Genomic DNA, 10,093 nt, shown 5'->3' on the forward strand with positions numbered 1-10,093 from the left:
GCCCAGTGCCTGAGATTCTGTTCCACGGAAAAGTGACTTGACGTCGTCTGAGCTTGAAAGAAAGACATTTACACATTGGGTAAGTACAAATGAAACAGTTTTACACGTGATCTTAATTTAACTGTCATAGTTAGCTGTCTATTTTAACTTTTAGCTTAGATATCTCAATCTTACTTCTAGACATGGGTTTAGCATTAGCCTCCTGCACTGAACTTGTTTCTTACTCACTTATAATTGTTACCTTAAGTTTCACTAAAAGTAAATGCTACTCACTGTTACAACTGTTACTCCACATATTGGTAACATGGATCTATTAAAATATCGATTGGTTCTATTCACCTTACTCTAGAAGCCAGAGCTAACAATAATCATATTTTTCTAACATATTCTAAAGCCCATTACAGATAAAGTCAAGTACATTTAAGTAGTAAAACTATGAAACAAGTCTATGTAATCTGTCATTTGTCCAGGAGTGATCCATTGTAGAAAGGGACAATGAAAAGTCTTGTTCAGACCTACTTGACTTGATCTGTAATGGACTTTAGAATTATGTTAGGAACTGTAAAAGAGACGTAAATAGTGATTTATCTTTGTGGAGAGAAGAGAATTTCTGTAACTAAACAGACTGTAGTGAGTCAAGACTCATTCATTAAGCTGCAAAAGCTCGTCTGCATTGATTTGGGTTTTAATTTGGGAAAGGTTTAACCATCATCTCATAACAATTCTAAATCTTTGTTCGGATTGTGAATTGGCGATTGTATTGAGAAGTTTCATGAGAAACGATCACAAACATTTAGTTGAACCAATGATTTTCACATGTTTATTGAATTGACTCGAGTGTATTAGTTTCCTGTCATGTACACGAACGTCACATTAGTCAAAGTGCAACATGTTTTCACTATTTTATCAACATCACATCATTTTACTCGTCAATATCAGTAAAAGTTATATGTTCAGGGTTTTATAATAAAGTGTCTCTTTGTTTCTTCCTGCCGTAAAGCCGGCCTCATTAAAAGTCCTCACATGATGCAGGAGCTGGTGCTGCTATGATACAAAGACTATTGGCTCTAAACACATACAATCTCTGTCTGTTGTTCTGTTACAGAAATGGCGGCTGTCAGTTATGTTCTGTCTGAGGACCAGCTCCTGTGCTCCATCTGTCTGGAGGTCTTCACTGACCCTGTCTCCACTTCCTGTGGACACAGCTTCTGCAAAACCTGCATCAACAAACACTGGGACCACAGCGAGCCGTACCAGTGTCCCATGTGTAAGGAGAACTTCAGCTCCAGACCTCAGATTAAAACTAACACTTTACTGTTAGAAATGGTCTCCCAGTTCAGGAAACCTCAGGAGGAACCAGACCAAGAGGAGTCAGAGGGCTCAGCAGGAACAGGAGATGTTCTCTGTGACCTGTGTTCTGAACCCAGACTCAGGGCCTTCAAGTCCTGCCTGGTCTGCCTGGCCTCCTACTGCCTCACTCACCTGGAGCCTCACCAGAGCACTCCTCGCCTCCAACGGCACCAACTCATCCCCCCTGTGGAGAACCTGGAGGAGCGGATCTGCCAGGAGCACGACAAGCCTCTGGAGCTGCTCTGTCAAAGAGAGAAGAAGTTTATCTGTGTGCTGTGCAGCCTCTCTCAACATAAAGACCATGCTACGTTGCCCCTGAAGGAGGAGTGTGAGAGACAGCAGGAAGAGCTGGAGAAACTGGTGAACAAAAGACAACAAAAGATCCAGAGCATCCAGAACTCTGTGAAAGTTAATAACAAGAACGCTGATAGAGAGCTGGCCGAGGGGGTGAAAGTCTTTACAGCTTTAATGGGCAGTGTTCAGAAGAGTCTGGACCAGTTCAAAGAGAGAATCACAGAAGATCAGAAGAAGGTGGAGGACAGAGCTGCAGAGCTGATGGAGGAGTTACAGCAGGAGATCTGCGTCCTGCAGCAGAGAGGAGCTGACATGAAGCTGGTTTCTGAGGACCACTTCTCTTTTATACAAACCTTCTCCTCAGTGAAACCCGCTCCAGAGCTGCAGGACTGGGCACAAGTGAAGGTTTCTCCTCAGTTGTATGATGGTCTGGTGGCTGAAGCTGTGTCTGAGCTGGAGAAGACACTCGCTCCACAGATGAAGGCAGTATCTGAGGCAGAGCTGAGGAGAGTGCAACAGTTTGAAGTCAAAGTGACTCTGGATCCTGACACAGCTCAAGCAAATCTTGTCTTGTCTCAAGATAAGAAACAAGTTCACTACAATAATGTGATGATGAATTATCCAAACGTACCACAGAGATTTACTGAAACATCTTGTGTATTAGGGAAACAGAAGTTCTCTTCAGGGAGGTCCTACTTCCAAGTTCAGGTCAAAGGAAAGACTTCCTGGGTTTTAGGATTGGCCAGAGAGTCAGTGGAGAGAAAGAAACAGGTAATTGTTACACCACAGAATGGATACTGGACAACTGCACTGATAGAGGATCAGTACATGGCTTTAGCTGGTCCTCCTATCGTTCTGTCCTTGAGGAGCAAGCCTGAGACTGTGGGAGTCTTTGTGGATCATGCTCAAGGTCTGGTCTCCTTTTATGATGTGGACAGTGCAGATCGACTCTACTCTTTCTCCAAGTGCTCTTTCTCTGGGAACATTCTACCAGTTTTAGCACCACAGACTGATTCTGCTCCTCTAAGACTTACACCAGTAAAGAAATAATACAACTGCAAAAACATACATCTAGAACTAGGGAAGTACAAGTTAAATGTGACAATCGTGCATGTGTCACAGTGCAAAATTCAGAAAGGCAAAAATTTAAAATATTTATCTTCTCATACATGCTTGTGAGACAAAAATGTCAAACTCGACTTTGATACGAAGCAAATACTTTGATTCTTGATACCAATTTCAATACCACAATGAGAATTAAATAAAACTATTTTTTTAGGTTAAGATTTAAAACAATAGACTGATATTTTCAACACAAAATTATAGCACTTCGTGTACTAGTTCTGCTAAAGCTCATGTTTCTAAAACTGTTCTTCAAAGGCCAAAGTGTGTTCTGTTTATGATTTCCCATGTTTCACCAAATAAATGAACAAATCTTTTCATTTTGTAACTCCTTGAATGGTTATTCTGGATCAACAACTTCATCTGTTGATTTTTTACTCTGTAATGTCATCTTTTTGTTTCTTTTAACAAATACAATAAATTACTATAAAATAAGGGAGTGTCTGCAGAGCCGCGGCGTGCGGCCAAAAAAGCCATGTTATTTTTTTGCCGGCCGCTCGCCTTGGCTCCTGAAACTGCGCCGCTATTTGACTGCAGTTTAGCGCCGTTTTAGACCGCGCCGGGTTAAAGGTGGAATGGACGATTTTTTTCAGCAAATTTTTTATCATATTTCCTCGTGGCGTGGATAAATCATTTGTCCTGCCACGTATCATCATAAAACGCACCTACCGCTCACCTGCAGCCGCGTGTGGTTCGTCCCCACGTTTCCGCGTGCCTAAGCGCATGGATCTATCATAATATAGTTCCCTCAGTGTACGGGGCAAAATGAAGACGGAGAAAGACAGTTCGAGCTGACGCAGAAGTGGACAGAAATCTACGGGAGACGAGCGATGCGCTCCGTTGCGCTGATAAACAAACGCACGTGTGTGTTGTATCAGTCCGCACGGGGGAGTGCGCCTGCGCACTTCCACCTGCGTTCTCAAATCGCCGAAAAATTGCGCTTTTAAGGTTAGGGTTAAGGTTAGGGTTAGGGTTAAGGTTAGGGTTAGCCATGAGGCTATAACGGGCTATAAGGGAAATGCCGCGGTCCCTGAAACTGCGCGGCAATTTGACCGCGCCGCGACTCTCTAGCCACGGCCATAAAATAAATTGATAAATTGTGATTCTTTTGTACAGCAATGTTTGTTTTTGTTTCATTGCATTACTCATTCCACCACCATTCTAACAGCTCACTTTTAGACTTAACCATGTCGGTTTCCTCTGTATGTCTGGTGCGTCAGTCTCCGCTCATTCCCACGCTCTTTTGGTGCGTTGTCGGAGCTGTGGCCTCATCTCTGCTCCTGTGTTTGAGTCTGAATACGTTTGAGCGGCCGCGCGGCGAGCTCAGGTCAGCAGGGATTAGCACAGGAAGACTCCACAGCGCTGAGCTAACAACCGCTGGCTAACTGTTTTTGTAGGTTTTGCTGCACAGACCAATGCACTCGCCTGTTTTCATCTCCGTGCAGGAAAAAGAGAACAGCACAAACATATTTATATGCATGTTTGCTTGAATGGATATTTCTGTTTAAAAGAATTGAACCTACCGTAAACATACAAATATAACCCGTCAAATCATACAGCAAGTACTTTTTTACTTATCTGTCCCAACAATGTAGTGATGATACCATGCTCTCAATTGTAGTGAAGTAAACGTAAGAAAGTGTCCAGTGAAAAATGTAACCCTGTGTAACCCTAAAAATAAATACAATCTAAACAAAAACATTTAATATAGAGGAATATGACAAGTAGAACTTTGTTTATTTTAATAAATCTGTGTTGCTAGCTGGAGAGGAGAATCCGACCGATAGTGGGACCTCGGATTCAAGAGGAGCAGAGTGGTTTTCGTCCTGGTCGTGGAACACTGGACCAGCTCTATACTCTCCATCGGGTGCTCGAGGGTTCATGGGAGTTTGCCCAACCAGTCCACATGTGCTTTGTGGATCTGGAGAAGGCTTTCGACCGTGTCCCTCGGGGTGTCCTTTGGGGGGTGCTCCGGGAGTACGGGGTCCGGGGCTCTTTGCTCAGGGCTGTCCGGTCCCTGTATGACCGGAGCAGGAGCTGTGTTCACATTGCCGGCAGTAAGTCAGACCTGTTCCCAGCGTATGTTGGGCTCCGCCAGGGCTGCCCTTTGTCACCGGTTCTGTTCATAATTTTTATGGACAGAATTTCTAGGGGTCGGAGGGTGTACGGTTTGGAGACCAAAGGTCTCATCTCTGCTGTTTGCAGACGATGTTGTCCTGATGGCTCCATCAAACCCGGACCTGCAACATGCACTGGGACGGTTTGCAGCCGAGTGTGAAGCGGCTGGGATGAGAATCAGCACCTCCAAATCCGAGGCCATGGTTCTCGACCGGAAAAAGGTGGCTTGCCCTCTCCAGGTGGGTGGGGTGTCCTTGCCCCAAGTGGAGGAGTTCAAGTATCTCGGGGTCTTGTTCACGAGTGAGGGAAGGATGGAGCGTGAGATCGACAGGCGGATCGGTGCAGCGGCTGCAGTGATGCAGTCGCTGCATCGGACTGTTGTGGTAAAGAGGGAGCTGAGCCGAAAGACAAAGCTCTCTATTTACCGGTCGGTCTACGTTCCTCCCTCACCTATGGTCATGAGCTTTGGGTAGTGACCGAAAGAACAAGATCGCGGATACAAGCGGTCGAAATGAGTTTCCTCCGCCGTGTGGCTGGGCGCTCCCTTAGAGATAAGGTGAGGAGCTCGGCCACACGGGGGGAGCTCGGAGTAGAGCCACTGCTCCTCCACGTCGAGAGGAGCCAGCTGAGGTGGCTCGGGCATCTGTTCCGGATGCCTCCTGGGCACCTCCCTCGGGAGGTGTTTCAGGCATGTCCCACCGGGAAGAGGCCCCGGGGAAGACCCAGGACACGCTGGAGAGACTATGTCTCTCGGCTGGCCTGGGAACGCCTCGGGATCCCCCCGGAGGAGTTAGAGGAAGTGTCTGGGGAGAAGGAAGTCTGGGAGTCCCTGCTCAGACTGCTGCCCCCGCGACCCGGCCCCGGATAAAGCGGCAGAAGATGGATGGATGTGTTGCTAGCGTTTGTTCTATTAAAAAAAAAATATATGTTTGTTTCGTGTGCTCTGTAGCGTTAGACTTTGTTCCTTAACATGACGTTGCGATTTAAAAAAAAATCCAAAACCCTCAATCCAAACAGTGCACCAAAAGTACCATACTTTCCGCACTATAAGGCGCACTTAAAAGCCTTTAATTTCCTCAAAAAACGTCAGTGCGCTTTATAATCCGGTGTGCTTAATATATGGATTATTTCTGGTTGTGCTTACTGACCTCGAAGAGATTTTGTGTGGTACACGGTGTATAAAGAAGACTCGGGACACTCACGTCTAGAAGCACGTTTACGGTACTTATTAACCGGAAATCCCAACAACATATATGCAAAGCATTCTGGGAACAGTAGTCTACTGCGATTAAGGACCCCAAGATGGCTCCTGGATCTATTATATTATCGCAAGAGACACTGGGCTAAAGAATCAGTCAACTGTGGTCAGAGCTTTCACGAAGGCCGGAATCATCACTGAACTGACGCGTGAGTCGGATCCGGGGATGTGGGATGTCACGGCATCCAGCCCAACTGTTAAACTCGGACACTGAAGAATTTGAGGGATGAACTTCAAAAGTGACTGTATTGTGTTGTATTTTACTGTTACAATTGGATAAGTCTGGGAGTTGTCGTAAATACTCTCATTAACATTTGAACAGTGTTGATTTGAGTTAAATGCGTTTAATAAAGCTCAACTGACTGACCTATCCTTATGTTTTATTTTGCGTAATGCGCTTTATAGTCCGGTGCGCTTTATATATGAACAATTATCCATAATAGGCCATTTATTGACAGTACGCGGAAAATACGGTAACTAAATTTGGTCCTCGGTTGTACCTCATCGTCATGTTATTACTGCAGCTTGTTTTGTGTTTTTTACCTTTTAATTGTAGGAAAAAAATATGATAATTTGAGTAGAAAAAGGTCTGAGGTGATTTAATAATTTTAATTTAGTTGGATACATTTTTAATTGATTTATAAGCTTGAGTTTCTCCCGGTTAAATTTAGAATTGCATCATGTCAAAAGGTTTTTTTCACCACGACAACGACCATCACAGACTCCCGAAACTGTTTGGTCGTTACGGAAACCACTTCTGCTCAGCCACTCGACTTCTGCACATGCTCAACACAAAATACATGTGTTTATTTTGTAGCTGGAGTCCAAATGTTGAACTCCCACCAACAGGACAAAGTGAGAACTGCAGATGATGCACTTTGCTGGTTTTGGAGCTACAGCATCATGTGTGAACTCACTTAACCCAACTCAAACTGCTTAGCTAGTTCAACACAAATATAATCTATAACTGTTCAATTTAAAAGTGCACTATAAACCTTTCTAGAGTAGTTCCGACACCAGTCTCTCTCCATGAAGATGCTGCAGCAATATAAAATCCCCAATAAGACACGCAACTATCTATCTAAAATGTGAGTTATGATTAATTGGACTGTAAGAGTGTTTGTAAGTCAACATATTCCTAGTTAACTTTGAGTGTTCTGCTGTTTTGTGTGTTTGGAGCTGCTGCTTTCAAGTGCGGTCTCAGAGGAGTAAATGTGAGCACCAGACTTTGAAGTGTAAACTATACAGTCTTTTTAAGAGCAGGTTTTGAAATATTTATAATTACAGTGGGGGGCAGCGCTGAAGAAGAGACCAAAATAATCGATACATGGAATGCGGTTTTAGAAGCAGAAGGTTTTTACTGGGATATTACAAAAACATTTACATTTATAGGCAAAAGCGTGAAGAAATTACTACAGATCTAGGAACGTTGCGATGTAATGAAAGAAGATTTTATTAGAAGCTACATCTTGACATCGCTGGTGGTGGAGAAGAGGGGGGAAAAGTGCAGTATTGCATTTATTTTATTTGACAGAAATAATCCAGTCTTCCTTGATAAATTATACATTTACACTTTCTCAAATCAATAATATTTACATTTGTGAAATACACCCGCTGATCCCTGATTTGTATTTATTAAGGTTAGAAATATTTCTTTTTTACACATCCATGTCTTCTGTTGGTGCCCTCTCTGTCGGTGTTAACACTTGAGCGGACGGGAGAGAGAGAAGGAGACGGACAGAAGAGAGGAAAGACAAAGGAAAAAAAGAGGAGACAGGAAAATAACATGAAAGAGACAAAAGGGAAAGAAAAGGGGAAATACAGAGAGAAAGAAGTAAAACAGGAGAAGGGGGGAAACGGAGAGGAAGACAGAAAGAGAGTGCAAGAGAAGTGAGATGGAAGAGAGAAGAGGCTGAAGAAGAGCGAGAAACGTGTGAAGATGAGAGAGTGAGAGAGAGACAGACAGAAGATACTCCTGAGTTCACATCTGGAGAAGGGTCCGTGATGGTCCGTCCTTGATCAGAATCCAGGCTCTGAGCTACAAGTGCTGCTAACGGCCCAAACTGGAGCTAAATTCAGTTCAGTTTATTTTGAAACGCCTGGAATCACAACAGCAGATGCTTCGAAGGGCGACAGTGAAAAACAGATTAAACCATTTTCACATTAGTAACTGTCACAACATCCTCTGTCTTTAGACCCTTCTTCTCAGCAAAGAAAACTACCAAACCTCTTTGGGAAAAAGTAGAAACCTGCCTGTCCTCGCTTCAGTTTGCAGACAGACTGTGGAGCTAGAACCACTCAGCTTTATAGAAGCGATATAAATAGAGACACATCAGTTCCAATAGTTATAGTGACTTTGGCAGGTTTTCCCAGATATTGTATTGTATTATATTGGTCCGATATTGAAAACTGAACAATATTTGGCATCTTTATTTATGTCTGCTCCAGTCTCTTGTCTTCAGTGCATTGGATTTGTCTTTTTGAACAGAGTGAAACTAGAAATAGAATGTGTTGACAGTATTAACACATTTTGTTATTATATTTACAAAAGTGAAAAGTTAAATTGTTTACTTTACTATAACTCTTCATTCATTTATATGCATTTATTGCTATAAATTATGACATTGTAATACCGTCATTGGCAAATATTTGTAGAAAATAACCATCGGAATTGTGCTAAAACAAAACCTGATGATAAATGGTGACAAGTTTGGTAATCAAAATAGCATTGCACACTTTACATTTTCTAAATTCTTTCATTCAGCTCCTCTTTTTGATATTTGGAGTGTTGGATATTGACACCCAGTCCTCTCCTCGCACACTTCCTCTCGTTATGTGAGATGCTGCGGTCTGAAATTTGGTGCTGATGATTAATTTATCACATATCGATTTGTTTGTGCAGCAGCGCCTCCCTGTCAGTCTCTGAAGCTCCTTTGTGCTCTCGCCCGGCTCTCAAACCAACTTGGATTTTCTAAATAAAGAATCGCAAAAAAAGTACAATTATTTAGGGTTGAAACAATACAAAATCTATATATCTAACATTAGATTAACAACCCTGATGGTTAATAATACTACAACCATTTCATAGTAACCTACATAAAAACAGACTCATTCAAAGTGACAATGGAAAGTATATTGGAGCTGAACGTAGTGAAAACAGCAGTAAATCTGTGATCTGCTACTGCCAGAGAGACATACATTTAACTAAACATTCACTTTGAGGTCTTAAACCAAAAAACAATAAAACTCGCCAAAATAAAATCACAAAGACGAAGTAAGATAGTCAGAAACCTCTGGCAATGGCGTGCATAGAAATGTTGACTGTTGTGATGGTCAGAATTACTTCTATTTTGCAGTTATTTTGAGACGTCTCGATCACATTTTGAGGAAAGCTGCTGTGTCTTCTCACTTGCACACATGGAGCGAGGAGAGGTCGCCTCCCATTTCCCACTGCGATGCACATGCTAACCTAAAAGCATGTGGTTAGCACAAATCTACACGTGCTTATTGTATGGCATTGTATTGTGTTAATCTGTCGACATAAAAGATAATTAAAGCTCACTCAAATGCATTTACTATTTACTATTTTAATGATTATGTTTCTGTGTTCAGCAACGCAAAGGGATTTTCGGCCTAAGATATAGATTATACAATAATGTGAATTATTGGTAACACAAGAGTACTCTAAAGCGTTACTTTTATAAACCTGACCACAGACATGAAGAGAGCGTTATAACATCGGTGTGACCACGCACTTTACTACGATAATAGACAAAAGTTGTGTTTCCTTCAGTCCAGAGTAAAACCACTCGCTTCAAGATGACAAAGAAAACAAGCACTTCATTTCTAGTTTAGATGCATTTTTTGTAGATTTAGTGCAGATAAAAGCTTTTAATGCACAAAAAGCTGACAATACACTGCACAGCGAGGACCTGAGGAGTATCGTGCGCT

At 42.6% G+C, this 10,093-nt stretch overlaps 1 protein-coding gene across 1 annotated transcript; it reads left to right on the top strand.

Moving 5' to 3' along the window:
* Window positions 1-2,772, top strand: LOC140363065 (E3 ubiquitin-protein ligase TRIM39-like). The gene is made up of 2 exons (XM_072449386.1): window positions 1-79; window positions 1,106-2,772. Exon 2 carries the CDS (start codon window positions 1,108-1,110, stop codon window positions 2,692-2,694), a length of 1,587 nt encoding a protein of 528 aa, XP_072305487.1. The 5' UTR covers window positions 1-79; window positions 1,106-1,107; the 3' UTR covers window positions 2,695-2,772.
* Window positions 2,773-10,093: the final 7,321 nt, after the last annotated feature.

Source organism: Eucyclogobius newberryi, unplaced genomic scaffold (assembly GCF_026437365.1).
Source record: "Eucyclogobius newberryi isolate DKJ021-1_F unplaced genomic scaffold, fEucNew1.0.hap1 SCAF_17, whole genome shotgun sequence".
NCBI classification, from domain to species: Eukaryota; Metazoa; Chordata; class Actinopteri; order Gobiiformes; family Gobiidae; genus Eucyclogobius; species Eucyclogobius newberryi.

Excerpts from the sequence above, each read along its gene's own strand:
- LOC140363065 (XM_072449386.1), top strand. The coding sequence starts at position 1,108 with ATGGCGGCTGTCAGTTATGTTCTGTCTGAGGACCAGCTCCTGTGCTCC.